Below are 23493 nucleotides of genomic sequence, written 5' to 3' on the forward strand. Positions count from 1 at the left end.
AATTTTGGTGAAGGGCTCGAGCTCCAAAATGCACTGGCCCTTAGTAGGTATGTGGGAAATACTCTCAGATATTGCATTTCCTCTTCTCTGATATTGAGGATACAAGAAGCAGGCTAAGAACCTGAATGTATCTTTTGTTTTTAAAATGGTGTTATTCTTAGTTAGTCTGGGAAAGCCCTAACTGGGAAGGGTCTTGCTCCTGTGAGTTAAAGTGCTTACCACACCCCAGAAACTGTGCTAAGTACCTTCCTAGTGTCAATCCCCTGTTCTAGGAAAGGGTACCCAGGCTTAGTGAGACAGGTGCCTGTCAGTAATGCATACAGCCAAAACTAGAATTCAGAGCCCTTGTTCTGAACCATGACAAAGAGCCCAGCTATTTTGTTTTCACTGAATTGCTTAATGTGTAAGACGTAAGGAAGTTGTAACGATAATGATCATGGTGCGTAAGTAAGGGCATACATCTGCCTGTCCTGATTCTCTAAGATGCCTGAATTCATCGTAGGGCACAGTGGAAACCAGTGCTGAAGGTCTCCTGTGTAGCAAGAGCACTGTAAACGCAGTTATGATTGCATATGGCACCCCAGATGAACATACTGCCCTCGGAGAAGTAAACGACCCGCCCAAGGCACAGAGCTAGCGAGCGTGGGCCGGGCCTAGTCCCAAGCCTGCTCACTCGGGCCCAGTGCTGCCTACACCTGCTCTTTGTTTTGCTTCCCAGTTGATGGGATGTTTCGCAGCGGGAGCCTGCGGGGCTCATTGAGTCCGGCCGTGGCCTCACCCTGCCAGGTCCCCCGCTCCCTGGCTCTGGGCCCCTAGCTTTCACTCTGGCCTCTCCAGGGGTGTGTAGGCTGCAGGAAGCTCACCAGATCGGATGGGTTTGCATGTGTTGTGGGAGGAGGCAAAATGAGCCATGTCATGAATCAGTCCGGAACAAAACCTGCTGCTCTCAGCCCCGGCATGGAAAGGGGAGTCGGAGGCCGCTCACCTTTCTTCGTCTCACTCTCTCGGATCATGAAGGAGCCCATCTTCGTGTCTGGCAGCTGGAGCAGCTCCTCTGCCTTGTCTCTGCCCAGCCCTTCAAACAGCCAGCTGGGAAATAGAAGGGAAGGGAGGCATGAGTATCCTGAGCACACCTTCCCCCAACCAGGCAGGTGGCGCTGAAATTCAGAGCAGGGTCCAGTTCCTATAAAACTGTTGGGATTCAAAAGAGGTGGGCAATTGGCCCTTCCTCTCTCCCTCCCTCCCTCCCTCCCTTCCTTCCTTCTTTTAATCATTCAGATAAAATTCCTGAGTGCCTACCCCACGCCAGGTATTACATCAGACAACGAGGCCACAAAGATGCATAAAATACCTTTCTCATCTTGTTCTCAAATGCCAGCCGGACCGTGCCCACTCTGTATTATATGACATAGAAGCGTTCTAAACCTCAATAAGGTACCGCGATAAGGTTTGGCATTTTGTTTAAGGTCTCTGCCTTGTATTGTAGCCTCCCCACCTCTCCCTCACCACCCCATGAGGGCAACGACTATGTCTGTCTGTTTGGGTTTTGTCTTTGTGTCCAGGGTATTGAGCTTGGTGTGTATTTGTGAATGAATAAATGGGCACAAGAAAGACACAGTGGTGCATAATTCCACCAACTTAACAAACCCCACATTGCATTCATTATATTCCCTTCCTATCTTCTCTTGTTCAACATATTTTAAACAAAGTTGTCATTGCACGATGCATTGACATGTGTTTCTGTATTTCTTGCTTTTTTTTTTTTTCACTTAACAGTAAAAAAAAAAAAAAAAAGCAGTTGTAACACTGTGGTCCAACTTTCCAACAGAATGTTCACCTTCCATACGACAGCCAACACTCTTGAATATGCTTTCAGAAGCAGCTCCGTGCACAAAGGAATCTGTGTTCTAAGGAAGTGGGCACTTCCTCATTTTTCAGAACAGCCTCAGACAGATCCCAGCGTGGAAGAAAATGCTTCGTTAGCACTTGGCTGGAGTGTCCTCAGAAGCAATTATACCTCCTTTTTAACAGTCTCCATATTTCAGGGAGTGAACCCTGGCTTTTAATCCATAGGTCTGAACTAGTGCATATGCTGTGGCAAATGTTAATGCTTCACTGCATCACATCCTTTGCTATCCCCAAGGCACACAAGCGAGTCCTTTTAGCACCGTGGCTGCGAGGCTGTTATAAGACCATAGACTTATAATCGGATACCGTTTATTTATGTACTGGCCTCGAAGAGCGCTTTTTGTGTTAAGATCATGATTCGGCCTAATATTTTAACTACCCCTTTAGTTCTGCACAACATACGCGCTTAGTGTCTGTGACCAACATTCATCCTCCCAGGAAATTCCACTCATAAAAATGAATACAAGAAGAACAATAGCGACAGCCATATATGAATACTAATTATGGGCATTATGCATATTTTAGGCATTGAAATCTGATCCTCACATACACCCTCTAAGAAGGGTAGTCTTGCCTCCCTTTCACTGATGAGGATACTGAGGGTCAGAGTGAGTAAGTAATTTGTCCAAGTTACTGCATATCAGCAACTGGTAAAGCTAGACTTGTAATGCATTTTCCTCAGACCTCGAATTCCATAACCATTCTCCTGCACCGCCTCTCTTCCTAGTCGATATTTTAAAGACATTTATTGCATCTACTAGAGGGGGAGCTCCAGTGGGCTGTGATTACATCTTACTCCTCCAGGCTCCCCACCACCGAGCCCCTGCCAACATGCGGTACCACATCTTCAACATGAAAGTGTTGATGCATGTTTGCTAAATGAGCAGATGGGTCAGTGACATGCAGCTGACTCAAAAGAGTTACTGTGACTGACATCTCTTTCAGACCATGGCTGTCACAGCTGCTTTTGTCCCACCTCTGCTCCCCTTCATCATCCTTGGCTCAGAAATGGCTTTTGGTATTCATAATCAAAATCTGTGACATTGCAATTAAATGCACGGAGTTACATTCTGCAAAATACGCAGGCAGTTACCTCTGCTTTCGGCAGGGGTGAGTGGGTAAAGCTGTTATTTCTGGACCCCTCCAAATAAAAAAAAGTAATGCTTCTCTTTCTTCCTTCCTGTATGCCGAGGTCTGGCCTTGGTAGCTTGCCAGATGAGGAGACTGGGGGTCAAGGAGGTGAAGTAACTTTCCCCTGGCACTTGTGGGGGGCTCCTACCATGGAAGCCAGGGAGCTGAGCCATGCGTATTCCAGCCTAGGGGTGCTGGTCTCCAAAGCCCCGCATCTGCACACCTGCAGGGGAAGGTAGTGTGCTTGTCTGCTTCTCTCTCATGCCCGATTCGTTCGAATTTCTCCTTTCCGGCCTGACTTCTCCATTTGTCAAGTTGGGTACGTAAGTGTTTTGGGCAGTAAGTGTTCTCTGTGTTCTGGATAGGATTTGATAAGAATCTAGCTAAGATGTACCAAGTGCTTACTGTAATGCCGGGCATTGTTCCAAGAACTACCCATGTACTATCCACCTCATCATCCTCACAGCCCTGTACTTTGGTCTTACTATCTATTCTGGCCCCTGTCATTCTGTATTGTGATCTCTGTCTGACAGATGAAGAAAGGAAGCCAAGGCAGGAGGTGTTGAGGAGCTTGCCCAGTGTTGCACGGCCTGCAGGGGACAGAGGCAGGACTGCAACCAGACAGGCTGACTTTTAGCAGCTGTGCCCCTTTGATCACGGTTGCTGAATGTGTATCGCTATGTGCCAGGAACGCAGCATTGGAGCCGAAAGGTCCAGCTCCCTTGTCTTACTGATGGGGAAACCGAGTCTCAGATAGGGCAAGGGGTTCGCCAAGAGGACACCCTTCCTTATGGACTGAGCGAGAGTAAGAGTGACTGTCTGGAAACTTCCTTTCCACGGTGCCATGCCGGAATCTCTCTGTGCGTGCTCAGCCATCACTAGCATCAATATCATGCTTCGTAGATGCCATTTCAGAAATGTACTCACCCGTGGTAAACTCTGGCCACACATATTCCAGGAATATAACTCTCTCGACCAGTGCTAAGGGAAATGGCTTTCCACCAGCCCCCTTCGCTGGAAGAACAAGAACAGACAGGAGAGGGTGGACGGGTGAGTGGCAAAGCGAACGCATGAACGGAGTAATCACATTTAACCCGGGCCACGTAAGGCCGTTTCTTTTTCAAACCCACCATTGGCCAAAGTTCTCCATATGAAACTGTACTTTTTAAGTGTCTCCCTCATTCCAAGCTAACCAAGAACCCTTCCCACATAGCTGGCACTAGCCACCTTTTGGGGATCCACAGTGAGTGTGTCAGAATTGGGGGCTTTTTAAAACCAAATGTTTACTATGCGGAATTACACGCTGCAATATAACCAAGATAGTTTGTCTGTATTAATGAGGATCTAAGTAAAAGGAGCTTAGAGCCCCCTATCTGTTCTATAGCCCATTTTGAGTCATGGAGAGACAGCAGGATGGAAGGCAATACTTTCTGTTTATCATCAGAAGCTTTCTCAGACCCCCGGGTCCTCCTGCCTGAGCCCCCACTGCACTGGTAGAAAATATCAACACTGCATGGGTGGAAGATGAGACCAACGTGGGAAGCAGAAGTTGGACCGTAAAGGGTCTCAAAAGCCAAGTTAAGGATTTAAATTTAACCCACCAGGCAATGGGGAACCACTGAAGGCTTTAGAGCACTGGCGGTATTAAAGATTAAGCCCTAGGATCTGCTGTATGGGCCAAATTTCTCAACTCAGAATAGGACCAGGGCCCGAGTGGAGTTGGACAACTATAGCTAAAATCTAACAATTCCCACTCAAATTGAGTTCACCCTTTTTAAGGGATTGTGAAACATTTGGAAAGCCAACTCACTCAGAAATCACTCGTAGTTTCTCCCCTCGGCGGAATATGGGGGGGCTGATGTCAGGAGATGGATAATCACTCAGCACGGCCAGGAAGTCGCTATCCAGTCCTGGGGAAACAAAGCCAAGGTGTGTTCTCCTTCACAGGGAACCAAAAGGCGACCCACCCCGGGGAGGGGAGGGCCAAGACGAGTCCCTCCTGTGGACTTCTCAGCTGGAGATACATGACTTGGCTTTGGAACAGCAGTTTATAGCAGGCTCTCCTCTCCTCAGGGATGGTGGCACAGGGAGCTCGAAGGAACCCCAAGGTCGGTGATCCCCTTCCATTTGCAAGCCCACCTTGGCCCTGACATTCTCCTCTGAGAAGTGGGGATCCTGAGGTCCTTGAGCTGGAGTCACAAGATCTGGCTTGAAGGTTTGCTACTGTGTCTACTGATCCCTGTCATCTTGCCCAAGTCCCCAAATGCCTACTAGCCTCAATTTCCCCATCTTTAAAGTGGGGCTAATGCTACCTCACTGCAGGGTCCATCTGGAGATGAGATGAAATTATGCAGCAGTGCCCCATGAATGATAAGGGGCCATAAAAGCTTCTTTTATTATTACCCTCCCTGGGGCCTGTGGGTCCGCATAGTTCACATACTGGGATAGGGTGTGTTGCGATTGGGCTACATGAGTTCTGAGGACCCGCCGGGACTCAAAGACTCTAACTCTGAAACTCCACAAAGCACTTCTTCTTTGTAGGATATAAGGCACCATGCTGGGGGTCTATTTAATAGGGACTTTGGGGTAGGGGTGGGAGAAAAAGTAACTGCTTTTCATCATATGTACATTGAAAGTAATTCTAGTGACATTTTGAAAAGGAAAGCATTCTGTCTGGTTCATGTGAGTACAGCTTACCGTCAGCTAGAGAAGGAGTGATAATATGTGAATTCACTTTTTGGCACTAAGCAAAATCCTGTTTTATACAGCCTTAGCGGTTTGCTGGAATTTGGGTGCATTAGATGCGAGGTATAGTTTTTGGGAAATAATATACCTTAAGAATGGGCTGATTCAGTACCTGTTTGCTCTGATGTTGGGTTTATCCCTCCATCTGCTGGCTGGGCATCTGAACTCAAAATTCTGGGTAACTTACCATGTATTCATTCCCTCAGCAATTGTTCATTGAGTATCTGGGCCAAACACGGCGAACAAAGCAAGCCAAGTCTGCCTGCTCAAATAGAGCTCACGTTCTAGAGAATCCATAAATAATCATGGGAAGGGTCATCACCCGCCCCCTTCACCCCAGGAAAACCAGGAGAAATCCCAGCACTGGGGCATGGCAGGCTTGGTGGCCCAAACTGGCCACTTTCTGGGATCCAGACACCCCCATGCTGGCACTTCTAGACCCCGCCCCTTACAACTCCTATGTCCGGGACTCTGTGGCTCACCCGTGCCCGGACAGAATAAACCCAAAGATAGCTTCAGGAGTAGAATGTGTGAGAGTGAATCAGAAGCCACTTATCACCATGCAACAGCACATTCAGATATATTGTTCATTTGGGGAAGCTGAGCCACAGACAATAAAGAAGATGAAAGCAAGCATTTTTAGGCGTGAAATGGAAACCAAAGTGATTCATGCTGACTGAAGTCACTGAAAGGAGTCAGGCCTCATGAGAAGGAGCAGGGCCTGGCCAGGGAATGGGTGACCCAGCAGAGCCTCCCCAGAGCCTATGGAGACCCCTCCCTCCCATTCTGCTTTGCTAGATTTAAAAAAAAAAAAAGGATTCTTTCCTTGTGTAGCCCAGACCCCAGCTCAATAGTAGGAGGCAGCACTGCAGTTGGACTTGAAGCCAGAAGTCCCGAGTTCTGATAAAGGGTGGATCCAGATTTTGTGAGGCATGAAGCTCATGCAAATTTGGAAATCCTCTTTAAGAAAAAGAACAGAAAGGAAATTGCAAATACAAAACTGGGTATAGTCCCTAGGAAGCTGTAGTGCCCATGAAGGGGGGCCCCACACAGAGGATCTGGTCAGCTTCCCAGTAAAGTGGGCTGATTTTGAGGCTGACTTTGCACTCTGAGTGTGGCTGCATCCTTCCCCTCTGCGGCCTGCTTTAGTCTGGAAAAAGAGGGGTTGGAAGACACCTTCATGATGGAAATCTGGGCTAATGGTCCCAAATATGAAGGAGCCGCTTATTAACATGGTCTCCACTGCTCAGGAGCACTGTGACGAGCCGTCGTGTTCTTCTCAATTTGCTGGGATGCCGGGTCCTCAGACCCCACGGACAGGCTGCTCCCTCTGCCAGGAAAGCACCTGCTCTCCCGTTTCTCATCCCTCTCCCCCCCCCCCCCCCCCCCCCGGGAGGTTTGCCTGGTGCTCCTGCTTTACCCCCACCTCGGGGTAAAGCTCTAGGCTTTTCCTTTGAAGCAATTACCCAGGTTGTATTCTGGAGTTTGCAGGAGTCCGGGGGAATGAGTGTGAACTCCACAAGGAGCTGTCCTCCAGCCCCCGCCCAGATCCTGCTGTCCCATCTCCGATGCTCAGGGCAGGTTTAAGGAATGAAGATGAGGAGACATCCCTGTGCTACTGGGCTCTTAAACACTGCCTAACGCGGCCCAAGGGAAGGAAACCTGATTTGTGGCAGCAGCATGGTGGGCGGTCATCACAGAACCAGCCCCTTGTGAAAAACAAGGCTGGAAGGAGAGGCACAGCTTTTGCTATCTGCGACCATCACAGAACCTTGAAATAGACCCTGTGTCTCTGCGGGGGTTGGGGCTTTGATGTCTGCTTCACCGTGAAGACTGTGAAACAGAACAACCGCCTCTCCTTACTTTAAAAACAGAAACAAAAACCACGATCCCATTATCAAAACAATTGTCTCAATAGCGGAAAGAGGCTTCAGGGGCTGGAGAATTTCAATTTCACAATAACAGCGTGGAGCTTCCTGTGGAATTTCCGTAATAGTGATGTTTTTACAGCTATAACACTTCCATGTCGCTGAGAAGCCTCGAGGTGGGGCTTTTGCTTAAAAGCGATGGCCTTGGTGTGGTCCTTTGCAAGGGATTTCATGTGCATTCCTGCCACCTGTCTTACCAGGCCCTGTGGTAGAGTACACGCAAAGTAGGAAAATCAAGTTCACTCCTAGAGCTTGAACACACTGTCAGGTCCCCCTGGAGCCCCAGGTTTTGGGGAGAGCTGAGCCCTGGAATTAAATCAGATAAGTGATTGGCCTCGGGGAGAGGCACGGACCAGATTATCGCAGATTTAAGATAAGGAAACAAAGCGAATGAAGAAGTGTGTCTCGCGTAGGCGAGAAACCCAGAGAGGATTTTTCAGAAGAGAGAATGGGCTTTGGAATCAATCAGACCTGGCTTAAATTCTACTTCCATCACTTAATTGTTCTGTGATTTGGGGAGAGATTTATTTTTAACCAATCTGAGCTTGATTTCTTCATGTATAAAAATGGGAAATACCGAAATCTACCCTGTACGACTGGGGTTGGACTCATGATGCAATGTATGTACAGAACCCACCTCCACGGCGCGGTGGGGGGGGGGGGGGAACGCTAATATCATGTTTATGGGATGGGTGGGATTAGCATCACATAGTCCAAGACCAATTTCAGCCAATGGTGTCCTAAATTTTGAAAAGCCTCTGGATGTGCAAATTTGAAAATATTCTGTTCTTCTAAAAACAAAATCCATTTGGTGAGAACAGGAGATGAAATCCGGAAGACCAGATATTTACTTATGGCTCAACTTGAAAGTGTGTCATAGTGAACGAACTGTACAAAAGTGTAAAATGGGAAATGAATCCAAAAAAGGAAGGAGACCCAGGCAGAACTCACTAGCCACAGATATTACTTGGTCAAAGGAGGACAGGCCTTTTTTAGCATTATTATTCCTCTTGGAATCATTACCATTTCTTTTTAAATGCTAAAAACCTTTCAGTAGTTTCCATTTATAACTCTAGCAAAGCCAGCCTTTCAGGACTCCCAATCCTCCATACAACCCTAGAGAATATATATTCTTATTTAAAAAATGAAGAAACAAAGGCTGGGAGAGTGTTTAGTAACCTGCAGCAGGAGCATGAGGGTTGTTGAAGCTCCTGGCCATGTCCCTAGGCCACAGAACTCTCCTTGGCATGTAATTACCAGGCTCTCCCCAATTAGCACTTGCTCCTTGACAGGTTGGGACAAACGCTGACTCCAAATGAGGTTTCCAAGTTGGCACCAGCAGCCGAGTGCAGTTGGTTGGCAAGGAGCTAAACAACCCAGTGCTTTCAGCTTCTGGTTTTGCACGCCCTTGAATCGTGCCCAAATCCATGGCCTCCAGAGGGTCCAAGCAGGCCTTGCTTTCAATGTCTTTTACAGGAAACATATACACACAACTAACCAATCAGACAGGGCTGGGCAGACTCGCCTGATAGGAGATCTACCAAGTTCTGTTGATCACCACAAACCACAGGTTGTACCCGTGGGTCCTATATTGTGGGTTGAAAAGTGAGACGCAGTGGTCCACAAGTTCTGTTCTGTCCCACACCTTGGCTGTCCCATCTCTGAGATGGAGCAGATTGGACCGAGTAGATCTCGAGGCTCTCAGAGGGCACAGCGAGGTGGAGAGACTAGCTCAGGAGCACATGGTAGCAGGCCGAGTGCCCAGTCTCAAAACCCAGTCACCAAGCGGCAGAGGGGGCAGACTCTGTCCCTGGCCACCTGCTCTCCTGATGCTACTGAATACCACCAGCACTACTATTTACTTAACAGTGTCTTTCTTTATGTTAATTTGCTTTAAAAAAAAAAAAAATCTTTAGCCCCATTCTAGGCACCGTGATAATCGTGGTCTGATGGACGAGATGTATTTCGTATGGTCTCCATTACAAGTGCAGAAGTTGTACATTCAGTGTAAAAAGTTGAATGATCGTGTTCCACCTAGAACCATCTCAGGGGCCAGAAGTGGGATGAGTAAGACCCAGGTGGAAAAGGTGGGTCTAGTCAAAGATCTGTTGCAGGTTCCCTTCCAGGGCACTGGACTGTCTGTGATAGCGATCACTTCCTGTGGAGGCTGGGAGGAGGGAGAATGATGTGTGTAGAGCACTAGGTAATCATGTCTGGCACGTTATAGAGTCACTCCCATCATCCCATTTTACAAGTGAGACCAGAGGGACCCTACGGAGACAAACTGACTTCTCTCATTGCTCATCGGGTGTTAAGAGTAGGGGCAGGACTAAAAGCTGGGTCTGGGGATGCAAACTTTTGGCTCAAACCAGGGGGCTTGTAAGAAATTCCACGGGTTGTTCCCCTCCACCATCATTGAATTCTGATGAGCAGATCTGGGGCGGGGCCCAGTGATCTGCATTTTTGACAACTTTCCAGAGGCTCTGATGCAGGTGGTCTGAGAATCATTCACTGGGGAAGTGCCAGGCTGGGTCAGAGACCTCCCTGCCCCCTTCTTCCTCCTCAGAGCCCCTCCCATGTCTTCTTTCCATGGGGCAGCACCCTAGGTGCTAGGTAAACGCCCCGCTTAGCGCGATTTCCATGCTTGCACAGAAGGGGGTCTGAACAGTGTCTGGGTTTGCATTATGACCTCTGTCAGTGAGATCAGGGTGATAAAAGGTGAAGAGGGGAAAAAAAAAAAAAGAAGGTAAGGTGGGGGAAAATTGTACCTTCAGATTCTATTTAAGGTAGAAATATGTCATTGCCCAGATACATGGGAGTTCCCTAGGTCTTACTCAATTCTGTACTGTCCGTGTCTGGTACAGAGCAAGAGTCTGAAATAAGGATAGGATTGTAGAGAAAATGAGTTATGTGGGTTGATTGGCAAGCAAGTCATGGAACCCCCAATTCGACTGCTTTAAACCTGCTTTTTTTGGGGGGAGGCATTTAGACAGAGCCTCGTGCAATCAGGTTACCCCCAGTGGAGTTTAGAAAAGTGATTCCCTCCACATTCATCAGGTGACTACTTTGTGCTGTCAGTGCTCTGAGAAGGGGATTGTCCTGGTCTCCATTTGACTGCTGAGCCCTGCCCTTCTTCTGGGAGGCTAACTGACTTACCCCAGGTCAAATGGCTTCCAGGGACAACACTAGTAGCTCAGCAAGGTCATTTGTCTCTGAGGCCTGCCCCGTTTCTTCAAGTCCTCCTACCTCTGTGGGTTTTGTGATAGTAGTCTCCAGGAACTGGAGTAATCAGGGATGTTCTAGAAAGCTTCGTTTAGGAGCAAACAGATGGACAAAGCCACATCCCAAGGCATTCACCGTCCTTGCTGGGGGGAAAAATACACTCCTAAAAGCTCAGAAAACGTGTCTGTCTAGCAGTTTACAGGTGAGGCCTCCTGCTGATCCCTGTGTAGGGCCTGGGGCTTTTGGTGACTTTCATTCTCCACCACTCAGGCTAACGTCAGAGGAAGCTCCACTTGTATGCTGGCCTAAAGCCCTCAGCTCCCCGCACTACTTCCTGGGAGCTGGAGCCTGACCAAATGAGTAAGCATGAGTGTTAGCTGAGTGGGTGCATGTTCCATGAAAACCCGAACCCTCTGCATCCATCAGCTAGAGACTAATGAATGCAGCACCCACTGCAACCACTTTCCTCTCCCTTCTTCGAGTGGATGGCAGGAAAAAAAAGGGGGGGAGGGAAATCAAATTACGACTGATCACAGGGGAAACTTTTCAGGGGTGGGGGATGGAAAAGGCAGCTACTCGTGCTTGATGTGGTTGCCTGGATCACACACTGGGTCCGACCTGGGGAATTCTCTTCACCAGGGGGTGGAGGGCTGGGGAGACCCCTCTACCTCCCTTTTCGAGGTGACCTCCCACCACCCACACAGTGGAAAAAGAGAAACTTATTTCATGAGAATTTGCATTAAAAAACTAAAGGCAAATGAGCGAGCCCTTGGAGACCCATGTTTTCATGGGGTTTGCTCAAGCATGCCGCCCCCCCTGCCCCGGGGCGAGAAGCTGCAGTACAAAATGGCCTCGCTGGGTGGGTGGGTGGGTGTCTCCCGAGCCAGGGTGGGCCCTGGGCGTTTTCCTCAAGCAGCCATGACTAGAAGGGGAAGCTGTGATTTGCAGTGGTTTGGAGAAGGTGGGAGAAGGGCCCAGGCAGCAGGAGGCCTGGCCGACACCCGGTTCTGAGCCTTGCATGGGAGGCAGAGGGGCCCCGGAGCGTGCCGGCTGCCCCACCTCATCACATGGTTCCATCCCCTTTGTCCCGGAGAATGTTCTTTTCATCTTTCCCCCCTTAGGCTTAAGGAGGGGCATTGGAACAGACAGCCACTAGAGTTGCCCTGCCTGGGGACCGAAGTGAGCGGCAGGGTCTCTGCTTGCTCCCTTGGGAGCATCCGAGGGATCATGAGACCATGTATAACTTGGTGTCTCCGTTCTGGAAGCAATGAGAAGGCGCCTCCTTGCTGAAGGGGCCACAGAAGTAGTGGAATGAGCAGTAGAGACAGGCGCCTGGCACGGCGGACTCTCAGCAGGCAGGATGGTGGCCATCTGTGCGTGGGGACTTTGCAGGGTGTGGGGCTGCGGGGGGCGCAGGGGACGCGGGGCATTAGCAGAGGGAGACCGAGCACCAGCACTGTGATGTCAGATAGGAGGTGGAAATGTCCCAAGGGGACTCACCCTGGGGACCCTGAGGGACCTCCTGACCATCCCCTTCCCAAGCCCCTCGAGGACTCACACAGTGCGCTGCCGCCACCCCACCCAGAGCAAAAGGGGCTTTGCTCTCAGCCTTTGCCCCCTGCTTGCTGATGTCCTCTTAGGGCTCTCTGGCCAGTCTCTGAAGGGCTCCTCGGCTTCAGGAACCCGCCTCTACCCGGCAGCGCCGCGGGAAGCTGACTTCTGTCATCACTGCATAACCCATGGCCTTGTGCCCTCCCCCTAGGATGGCTAGCCCTGTGATCCTACCAAGGGGACCCAGGATTCCTTTCTTTTCAGGAAGATTTCCTCGAGCTAGTGTCTAGCTTCATCAGGTTGCACGGCAAAAGCTTCTGCAGAGCTGTGACAATATTAAACTCACGATAATATTATAGCACGGCTGGCTGGCAGGGTGTGGTAAGCAAGAGCCTAGCTTTCAGAATCAGACTGGCCTGGGTTGGAAATCTGACTCTTCCCACAGCGGATCACATTTCCTTAGTGAGCCTCAGTTTCCCCACCTGTCAAATAAAGGTGGAAAGAGCTGTTCTCAAAGGTCCACCACACAAGCCAGCCGCCCAGCAGCCACTCAGGGCACCCCTGCTCAATCTTTTGAAATGCTAACCACGAGCAAGGTGAGAGAGGCAGGTACCATGAGTGCCTCTGCACCCCGTGCCCTGTTTCACCAATTGTCAGCAGCCCCGGTCGCTCGGTCTTGGCCCCGGCTCTCGAACGATGGAGTTAAGCATCACACCCAGAGCCAAGAAGCCAGACTTACCATCTGGGCTGGGCACAGGCCTCTCGGGAGGTGCTGGGGTGGATCGCATACTGTTTCCCATCGCTCTGTCTCCCTGGGCTATCGAAGATGGTCGAAGCCTACGGCACAGGGGATACACACAGCAAGTCAGCCATGCACCGAGCCCTCTGGGTGAGGAATGACCCAGTTTAGAGTACATGGTGCATCACTCTTCAGCAGCTCACTTCTTGAGGGGCGGGTGTTTTCATGTGAAGTTGAGATCCGTGAATGTTGGTTACATTTGCTCAGCCCTGGGTCTTTTATCAAGGGAATGACAGAGAAAACCACAGAGAGGGAAGTTGTGAGCGAATGCTGTTGGTCGCAGAAGTTTCCATTACTCCGAGCCCTGGCTGGCGGAAAGCAACCAGCGGTGCTTGTGTGCAAGGTGAGGGGCATTTCAGGGGGGCTGCAGCCCCTCCCTCCCCCACTCAGGACCCCCTCCCAACCCCCATGCATGGGGAATCGGGAGCACCTGACACCCAAGGAAGTACCAGCTTGACAACCAGAGGGGGGCTGAGCAAAGGGTAATTTCTGCCCCAACTTTCTCCTGCGTTCGTTTCTCCACATGCTCTAACCCACGGTGAAGAAGGGAAACTCCATACCAACGCTGCATGCTTGCGGTGTGCCCCATTCGCACATCCGCTGCGACTTCTGATAATTGTCAAGTCCCTGCATCCCTCACCCCATTTCTCGGTGAAGGCAACCGAGTCCCCAGGAGGGTAAGGTCTTGTCTAAGGTCACACAGCACGGATTTGAACTGCTGAGGCTGAGCCTGTTCCATGTTGGTTCACATTCTGGCTCTGCGTGTCCGAGCGTGGTGACCTCTGGGCAAGTTATGGAGCTCTGCCTGCCTGTTACAGGGAATGATAATGAAACGACATTCAGTCGTGGCTGCAAAATTAACAGATAAAGCACATGAGCGTGGCCTAGCCTAAACTCCATGTTAATGACTGCAATTTATAGTGTATTTTCAGATTGTCCATAATGATAAACATTCAAACTCTGGGTCCCTGTACGAGCATTTTAGAAGGGAGCTGAGGGCGATCACAGAAAATGTGTCTCTTGGGATCCTTGAAGCACAGAGAAGAAGGCCCCACCCATAGTCAGAGCCCTTCTTGTCTCTTGGGGGTAAGGAGGAGAATGGAAGGGCAGGGTCCCCCAGCTGGGGCTGCCCATCTGCAAACTTATACTCCACCCCTTTCTTTGTCTGCAGTTTAGGGTAGAGAACTGAGTAGCTTGAAAGGGTCCAGAAGTCTGTTAACCCAACCCCCACCCTGGTCTTAAATCCTTCCTCTATGCACCGCATATTCAGATTCTGGAAAGATCTGTGCTCTTGGCAAGGCCTTCCAGAGATTGAGGGAAGTCTGTATCACTTCCTAATCTACTGAGGAGGAGGTGGGCAGGTAGGATATTTAGTGTACTAGGAAACAAGAAAAACCAAAATTAGTTTTGCTTGAAAGTTAATATATTTTAAATATTTACATGAATAGTTCATCAGTCGTAACTCAAATAGTTCATTTATAATTGTGCTCTTTCTAAGATAATTACAAACTTGCAAGAACCCTAAGCCTAAAATGCACCAAGAAAGTGTGGCCGGAATGGATCACACATTCAAAGTTAAGAACCCCGTCTTCTGATCCTGTTGACTGAAAACAACAGAGATAGTTCTAGGGTGTGGCCCCTCTGGGTGTAAGTCCCTCCTTTCCCCTTCTTACCACCCCTCCCCTGACCCATACAGCCAAAGGGACACCTTTGACCTTGGCAGGACCCTTCATGCAAGCCCGGAGGTTTTAACAGCATCACCCTGGCTCTAGGAGGCAGAGACAAGTTGTCCTTGTCCCCAGCTCCTCAGCTGGTGTAGGCACTCAAGAAAACGTGCTCCTAAAAAGGGCTCAAAAGACCACGCCAGTGGAGTGGCTGGGAGCCTCACTCCCTGCAGCTGGGTCCTGGGCCCTGAGCCAGCACCCGGAGAAAGGCCGGCCCCTGTGGTCCCACCCACCCGATGGGGAACTCGGGCCACCTCACGCATGTCCGGGGAAGGAGGAAAGAAAGTCGCCTCTGACTCTGAGGAGCTGGCTCTCCCCCACGGAGCTGTGCCCCTGTGTGCTATGCAGAGATATCCCGCAGAGGCCTCTGCCACTCTGTCCTGCTCCCCGCGCTTTCCTGGAGCCCACCAGTCACCCCAGACCGTCAGCTTCCCTGACTGTCATTACTAAGGCCTGGAGAAAGCTCTCAGGACAGGCTGGGGAGAGGTCTTGCAGGCCTCCTGTCTGGGGATAACTCTGAAACACTCATGCTGGCCTGTACCTTTCCTCTCCCATGTGTCCCCACACCACAGTGCACCCCAGCAATGCCGTTCTCTTCCCTGAGGCCTAACACTTGCGCCTAGCATCAGCTAAACACCAGGGACTGTGCCTTGACCCCGGCCCCACGTTGGGTGTCAGCTCCCAGCCCGCAGACATCCCCCGGCCCCGCCCTCCTCTCCATCTTCTCGCTCGGAGCCCCTTCTGGGCAACAGCCCGCAGCCTTCACGTCCCACTCTCTCCTTCCTTCAACCGCAGCTCCAGTAAAGTCACGGGGAGGAAAAGACTTTGTTATCTATCAAAGTGAATTCCGACTTCACTCCCTCCCGACAACTTTGTAATTCTTCTCAAGCACGAGTGTGGGATTTGGGGGGATTTGTGGAATCGGGGACGGGAAAAAGAAAGGCTTGAGGGTTGCATTTCTCAGGCGGGAAAACTGAGGTCCTTCCAAGAAAAGAAACATACTCAGGGTGGTGACATGTGAAAGGTTGGGTAGGTCCCAGAGGTCTGACACACTCCCTCTGCCCTGTTTCTCGCACTCTGGTCTCTTCGGTCTCGGGTCAGCATGCACGCACCAGGCCACCATACCCCGTGCTGTTCGGAGAAAGGTCTCAACAGCCCTGAGTGGTCTGCTTGCTGGCTTCCTGTGTTCTCCAGGAAGGAGTTAACTTCTCTGCGAGAGGCTTTCATTTGAGCGAGTAAAAATGCCCCCAGAGACCGAGAGCCAGAGTCTCCCTAATGAAATGGCTGAGCAATCTGATTTAATCTGTGACAGTTTTATGCAGGGGTTGGAGGTGGGAGAGAGGGTAGGAGACACATAATTGCTTCTAGGAACAATAAAGAAAGGGCAAAAGAGAAATGAGTTAATTAACATTAGCTCTGAACATTTGGTTTCTTCCTCCCTTTCCTTTGTGATGTCCAGGATCAGAGCTCGTGTTTGCCTCCTAGCCTCCCCCTAGTCTGTTTTCTTGGGGTGAACTTGGGCCTTCTGAAAAATGAGAGTGAAAAAGATGGTCTCCAAAAACAAAGCCACTTTGCCCCTTTTAATTCTAGGAATCAAGGCTCGGTGAGTTTCTGAAGACAATTAATAGAAGAACCATCATCACTTCTCTTATCAAGTCCCATTACAGAATCCAAACCCTGACTTCATATTCTTCAGGGTCAAGGGAAGGCTGTTCCTGTGTGCCCCACCTTCTGGTGGGCAATTGCCTTTAACCCTCCCAGCCTCCCTGGGAGGCCAGCTTCCTCCTCCACCTTCTCGGTGTGGAGGTCAGCTGCTGAGCTAACCTGTCCACACTCGGAGAGCTGGAAAGGTGTGGGACAGGGCCGCAGGACGCACACCTACCTCTCCTGACTTCAGCACCGATGTCCTTTGTCCACCTTTCCCAGGGGCCGTGGCACTGCCTGTCTCCAGGGAGGAGGGAAGATCACCCAGGACCTCTGGGCAGTGGGGATGCAAGGCACGCAGAGGTCCCACGGACGCAGGGAGTTACCACTTGGGGTGTGGGAGGCGCCTGCCAGCAACCTGTCTCTGGCTAGCTTTCTCTGTGACCAGATCAGGGATCCTTTCATTGCGTGTTCTGCATTATCTTATAAATAGAGGGGGCAGGCTTCTGAGAACCTTCCATTCCCAGATGGTATCCCGGGACCGTTCTGTGTACTTTATCCCCTTTGGGCTTCTAATGTCCGGGCCTTGCTGTCGGAAGGGCAAGTAGCCTGAACCCCTACATGGCGTGCTGAAGGTGGAGAGTTGAAACTCAGCCGAGGAAAGACAGGTCTGGACTTTGTAATAAAACCAGGAACAGTTGGAAAACCTTGATGACAAGGTTTAATTAATATAAAAATCTATTTAGGGATGCAGCCTTCCCTTTGGCCTTAGAAAGTTCCCCCACAAAGAGTGGCTGTAAGTCCACTCATGTGACCGGCTTCTAAGGCGTGGAAGCATGACGCCCCCGGTGGGGAACCTCCCCATCCACCCTACCCAGACCTCAACGGTGGCAGTAGTCCCCGGAGGCCCCCCCCCCCACCCGCCACCATGGCTGAGCAGCTGTACTCTGTGCCTGGCGTGGGGGTGAGGCATTTTCTAGCTGTCCTACCCTTGTCACTCATAACAACTCCCTTTCGGAGGTGGGATGAATTTTGTAACTTGTCCAAGGTTATATGACTGGTAAGAGGAGAGCCTGGGCTCCAAAGTAGCTGTGCTTGCCACCTCCATGAGATGCTGCCTTGCTTTCCTGCCCCTCTGGTTCACAGAGAAATGATTTTATAAAGTTCTCAAAGTAAATTTCTGGGACCATAAACTTTTTGGGGGAGACCTTAGTACAAAGGACAGGGAGGTCTGGAAGGGCCTCTGGGAGGTCAAGTGGCAATGTTTGGAACCCATGTCTGGGGATCTGGCTGGAGGGGAGCAGAAGGGACAGGAGAGAGAGAGGCAGGGAGGGTATGCTCAGGCCTTAGCTCTTAGGTGGCTTGCTGGGGTCAAAAGAGCCGGAGTGAATCCTGCGTAGTGTTTTCCACCCTTTCACAACGTGAAAGAATTGATACTGCTATGGGGGGCAGAGGGGAGAAAGAAACAAGAAAAACTAGCTTATACTATCCCAATTTTGTAAAAAATTAACATGCATATGCAAATATGTATAGAAAAATAGGAAAGGAAATTATTTCCAAGATGTTTCCAAGGACTCTCTCTGGGTAGTGATCTTATAAGGTAAATGGACCAATTTCTTGCTTACACCCTTCTAAAATCTCCAGATGTTCTCCCACATGCATGAATTGCTTTTACAACCCAAAGCAGAACTTGGACAGAATAAGGAAGGCTTGAAAGGGTTTTTAAGTCAGGCAAGCCTGAGTTCAGATTCCAGCTCCCAACCTCCTGGCTGTGTGTCCTTTGGCAAGTTACTGCACTTCTCTGAGCCTTGATTTTTAAATCCACACATTTGGGATACGAATACATGTCCTGCGGAGTTGTTTTAAGGATTGAGTTACAGGTCATATCTGAAGCAGGGATAGGTTTGGTAAAATCAAATAGCTAAAAACTTCCCCAAGCTGGATCTCTTGGTGCTATTGGGTGGCCCAGCTAACTACTCTGCAAGCTTGAGCAAGTCTCTTTGCCTTCTTGGGATCTCAGCATTCTCAAATGTGATGGGAAAAGGGTTGGGATGGACGATGGCTCATGGCCCTTTTGCCTCAATTACCCGTCGACTGTGACTGGTGCCAGGTACCCGCCCAGTTGACTTGGGACTTGCTTGGTACTGCCCGTGGTCTGATGCTATGCGCAGGAACAAGAAGAGCTGGAACAGGAGCTCAGCGTGGGCTGGTTGCCCTGCCAAGGATCTCGCAGGATTTCCGGGGGGCACCCCACCACATCCTGACCTCGTGCAACAGGCACACCTGCCCTGTGACCCACATTGTTCCCTGCTCTCCTCCCTGGGCAGGTGCAGCCTCAGCCTGCCCACCCCCCAGCCACCCAACCCCACCTTGTTCTCCTTTCCTGCATGGCTCCTAGGGCTCTGGCCAGGGCCTGCAGCCAGCTCCAAAAATGCACACATGCTCCCACTCCCTCGTCCTGCCTGACTCAAAATCAGAGGCTTTAAATTGCCATTTGGAGGAGAACTTTGTATCCTCTCATCCAGGATATTCCAAACCTGTTGGTTGAAACCTGTTTTAAGAGTTTCCCTGGAAGCTTAATATGTAAAATCGATAAAAGCAAGCTGCTGGTTGGGGACTTGGGGTTCAGCACTCTTGCCCCTCTACTCTTCCTGATGGGAGAGCCCAATCCCAGGATATCATAAAGCACCAATTTAAAAAATAGCAGTTCAATGCCTTCATATTACAAAGAAAAGGCTCAGAGAGGGTAAGCAACCTGCTCAAGGTCACTCAGGAAGCTTGGGCAAGGGCCATGACTCCCTGTCCAGCACTCTGTCCACCATTCTGCCTGAGCCCCGTGTCCACGAGCCTGTGTTCTGGCACCTTCTGCCCCTGTGTGCTGGGAAAGGAATCTCATATACTCTCAGGCTAACAGGGAGACTCAGCTTTACCCTAAGACTAGGATGGATGCAGCCTACAAAACATTTTATGTTCATTTTAGGATGTCATGGGAAGAAACCAGATTTGGGGCTGGTTGGTGCTGAAGCAAATTTCAATCTCACCCCTTTTTACCTCACTAAGCCTCTTTCCATTGTTTGTTTGTTTGGTTTCATTTAAAACGTGGGCATATCCACATCTGCCTTGCTGGGTTTTCACAAGTAAGAATTAGAGAGAGGAGGTATTACAGGACAGGCACACTGTGGGGTCTGTGTGGCCCCCCTCTGTGCTGACAGTGAATGTGCCACATGTAAGCAAGGGCCTCTGGGCCCAGACCTGGTGGCCGTCTGTATGATGTGGTGTCCTGCATGGCGAGATAGGCCGAAAGTCAATCTTGATTTGGCTTTAATATTTCATTGAGTAAAAAGAGGAAAGCCCCCCCCCCCCATTTGTTTCTCTTCTAGATCAGCTTTGTATACACAGAGGCTGGTGTAAATATATATAACCCATGAACTGACATCAAACATTGGCAGCGAAAAAAACAGTGGTAAAGACAATTATTTGGATATCAGAAGACACAGATTCACAACTACACAGAATAGGGAAGCAATATATATGAATAGGCTTTTGTTTTTCCTTCCAAATCTGGATACTTGGGAAACGCAGGCTTTATTAGAAGGAGGAAGTCGAGGCAGATTTGTGTGCAGACGCGAAAGTTCGCCTGGACGCGTGGGCCCAGGGACGTAAAGTTAGTGACTTGTTTCCTATATCACATTTCACAGCAAGACTTAGTTTTGCTTTTTATTCACTGACGTGAATCAGCCGTGTGGCTCATAACCTTATGGAGTGAGATGGAAATCGATAGCTTGCTAATGACATCATTTGCATATGCTGAGCCACCTGCTCTGGAGTCCTCGCCCCTCACTGTGGATCACTCATCACAACACAGACATGGGGGTCCTATACCGGGGTGCTCAGACGGTTCCTCTAGGGGCTTGGGCACTGGTCTTTCTACAAAGACCCCAGGATGTTTGCATGTGCTGCCAGGGGTGAAACACTGAGCTACTCTTTTCTTTTTTTTCTTCACCTCCTCAGGAACCCTGCATTGCCCTTTAAGTGAATTATAATTGTAACAGTTATTTGTGTGATTGTTCAAAGAATGGCTGTAAGTAAAGACAGTGGTCAGATCTGCTTTTACTCATGGCTGGAACACAGAAGCTATTCCACGAGGGAAACAAAATGGGATAGGTGGTAAATGGAAAAACAATGTGCCCGGGAGAGAGAGTAGATTGGTGGCGTCCTGGTAAACTCTGACAGTGATGGGGTAGTGTTGTGGTGTTTGCTCCCTTCTGTGGCGTAAATATTCCCACCGTGGCTGATTTCAAGCTTGCAATGTGACGTCACCGAATATGGAGTTAGGAGGAGATGTGTGCAGTGGGCCCACACAAGCCGGTATGCATGGTTCCATGCACCAGTGCAGGAAGAGACTTTCTTCTGACAGTTATCCTTATTTGGAACAGATGCCTGAAGATATCCCCATTGTTTTCAAAGGAGAAGAGACCCTAATCTCCATGAGCATCCACCATGTGGAAGGTCTAAATTAAGTATTTGAACGACACTGGCTCATCTGATCCCCCAAAGAGCCTGCCATTTGGTAGATGAGGAAACGGAGTCTCAGAGAGGTTGAGTAACTTGCTCAGGGTCACACAGTTCATTCGCTGGTGGGGCCAGCTTTCAAACCCTGGTTCTTTTTACTACCGACCCTGATTCCTTCCACTACCCTCATCCCAGTATAATAGCGTTTTAAATCTTTTAACAAATGCTCTGAAAGCTAGCATTCCTGGGGAAGCCCGAGAAGGCACATGGGCCTGGCATCTGCATATTCCCTGCCCCGGTCCTCAGGCCCCTTGCTTCTGACCATTATGAAGCCACTGCTGCTCATGGATAGTCGCCGGCCAAAGAGCCAGCTGCCTGGCTCTTGCCTCACACCCTGCCCCTCTTGCTCTGAGCCTGGAGGCACTGAGGGTAAGCTGTCAGCTTTGGGTCATAAAATCATTTGAATGAGTGACTCCAGCCCTGGGAAGAAGGAGAGTTAACCCATTTCTCCCCCTAATTTTTCTTAATTTTTACTTCTCATACATTATATCTTTAGAACCCACAGTGGGCCCACTAACCTCTCAGAGACTTGGGGCAAGCCACTTTCCTTCTTTGGGCCTCAGTTTGCTCCCCTATAAATAGCAGGTAGACCAGATGGAAGGCTCCTGTATTCATCACAGATCCATGCCAGCTCCCTATGAGGCTGAGTAGACAGCAACAGGAGAAAGACAGGAGCTTAATATGTGTTGAAGAAATGTTTTAGATGTGCTCTCCTTTTGACCCCCACAACGGTTCTACATAGGACAGATCACTATCGTTATGCCTTTTGTATAACTGGGGAAACCAAAGCCAGGGCATTTCTAGAAGCTGTTGGAGGTCCCCCAGTCGGTAAGAGGTGGAGGCAGGACTTGAATCCAGGCATCTGGATCCAGAGAGAGGCTCTTAACTTGTAGTCCTAGGCATCAGGGAATGGATGGAGGCTTGTATAAAGTGGAACCCATCCTTTTTAATGGAAGATTATGGCGTGCTAGAGGGTCATGTACATCATAGGTATTCCGCAGATGGACCCAGAGGTGTATTGATAGAGCCTAGATCAAGAAGTGAGTCTGACACTCCCGGCTGGGAGTTTGCATTTAGAGGGTGTAAGAAATAAGCGATTGTCCCTGTGACTTGGAGGCCTTGGCTGGGGGCGGAGGGGGGTAGCTGGCAAGTCTGCAGATTGGGAAAGGGCATGGCTACTGCCCAGGGTAATGTGAGAATTACCCTGAATGAGCTTCACTAGCAAACGGGTCCCCCTGCTCTCTGTTCTGGGCCCTGTCTCTTTCCTTCACGACACACACCATAACCCATTTGTTTCTTTATGTGTGTCTTACCCACCCCCACCCCAGCTGTAAACTTCCTGAGAACTCCGTGCCTGTCTAGTATATTGCTCAATGAAAAAAAAAAAAAAAAGTTACCTAGCAGGTGCCTGGCACCTAGTTAAGCGTTCGCTTCATTTGGTTGAGTTCCTGAAGGTGTTGTCTGTAAAGTGCCTGGCACAGCCCAGGGAGGCAGCCGGGCTGTGCTTTTCCCACTTTCTTCTGATGTTCTTGCACCTGCCCCGCCTGCCACACCCCAAGGCCTCCAGCCATGGTCCCTGCTGCCTGGACGGTGCCATGGAGGGAGTATGACTTTGCAAAGCTGTTTGACAACAGAAGTGAGCCGCTGAGACTTCGAGGCCCCAGGGTTTCTGTCTGTAGCCCAGTTACCATAATGAAATAAGCCCCCTCCCTTGGTGGTTCTCAGATGGGAGGAAGTGGTTTGGACCCAGGGTACTGATTTCCTTCAGAACGCCTGGGGAGCTGAGAGGGAGGAAGTCGGTCACATGGTATGGCCTCAATGCATATTTATTAAGGAAAGGGAAGGATGGAGGAATGGATAGATGTACTCACAGGGCCCTCACTCAGCATGCTGACAGGAACCAAATGGTCTGGCCTGACATGCTAGAAAGGCTTAATGGGAATTTTAAGCTCTAGCCTCTGTCAGAGCTGGGGGAAATAAATTCTTGCTGAATGTCAAATGAAAACCGAAAAAAACCCAGCACCATCTCTGAGTGCACGAAGCCGATTAGGGTTTACCACAATGGAGACTTACTAAGTCTTTAAAAAGACACCCTCCCCTTGGAAAGACATTGCCAGCTCCCAAAACTCAAGAGTAGGGGGAATTTTTTTTTTTCCATTTTAGGAAAATGAGTTCCATTTGCTGCAATCCAAACCTACCCGTGTCTGTTACAGTTATATCACATGGAGAAACGAGCAGAAATAAGCATTCAGAAAAATCAGGGAGCGTC

At 49.8% G+C, this 23493-nt stretch overlaps 2 protein-coding genes across 2 annotated transcripts in view; one reads left to right on the forward strand and one right to left on the reverse strand.

The window, feature by feature from the left end:
• The window catches only part of TG (thyroglobulin), a 237253-nt gene that overhangs the window by 155238 nt on the left and 58522 nt on the right, over window positions 1-23493 (forward strand). The gene's annotated exons all lie outside the window — the stretch shown is intronic.
• SLA (Src like adaptor) overlaps window positions 1-23493 on the reverse strand; it is a 62705-nt gene that overhangs the window by 9051 nt on the left and 30161 nt on the right. The window contains exons 3-6 of the mRNA XM_032415806.1: window positions 13225-13322; window positions 4850-4949; window positions 3967-4053; window positions 986-1089 (exon numbers count right to left, since the gene is read on the reverse strand). Coding sequence (XP_032271697.1) covers window positions 986-1089; window positions 3967-4053; window positions 4850-4949; window positions 13225-13285 — 352 coding nt within the window. The 5' untranslated portion in view covers window positions 13286-13322. The remainder of the gene's footprint in view (window positions 1-985; window positions 1090-3966; window positions 4054-4849; window positions 4950-13224; window positions 13323-23493) is intronic.

This window comes from Phoca vitulina, unplaced genomic scaffold, assembly GCF_004348235.1.
Source record: "Phoca vitulina isolate PV1807 unplaced genomic scaffold, GSC_HSeal_1.0 scaffold18, whole genome shotgun sequence".
In the NCBI taxonomy this organism is placed as follows: domain Eukaryota; kingdom Metazoa; phylum Chordata; class Mammalia; order Carnivora; family Phocidae; genus Phoca; species Phoca vitulina.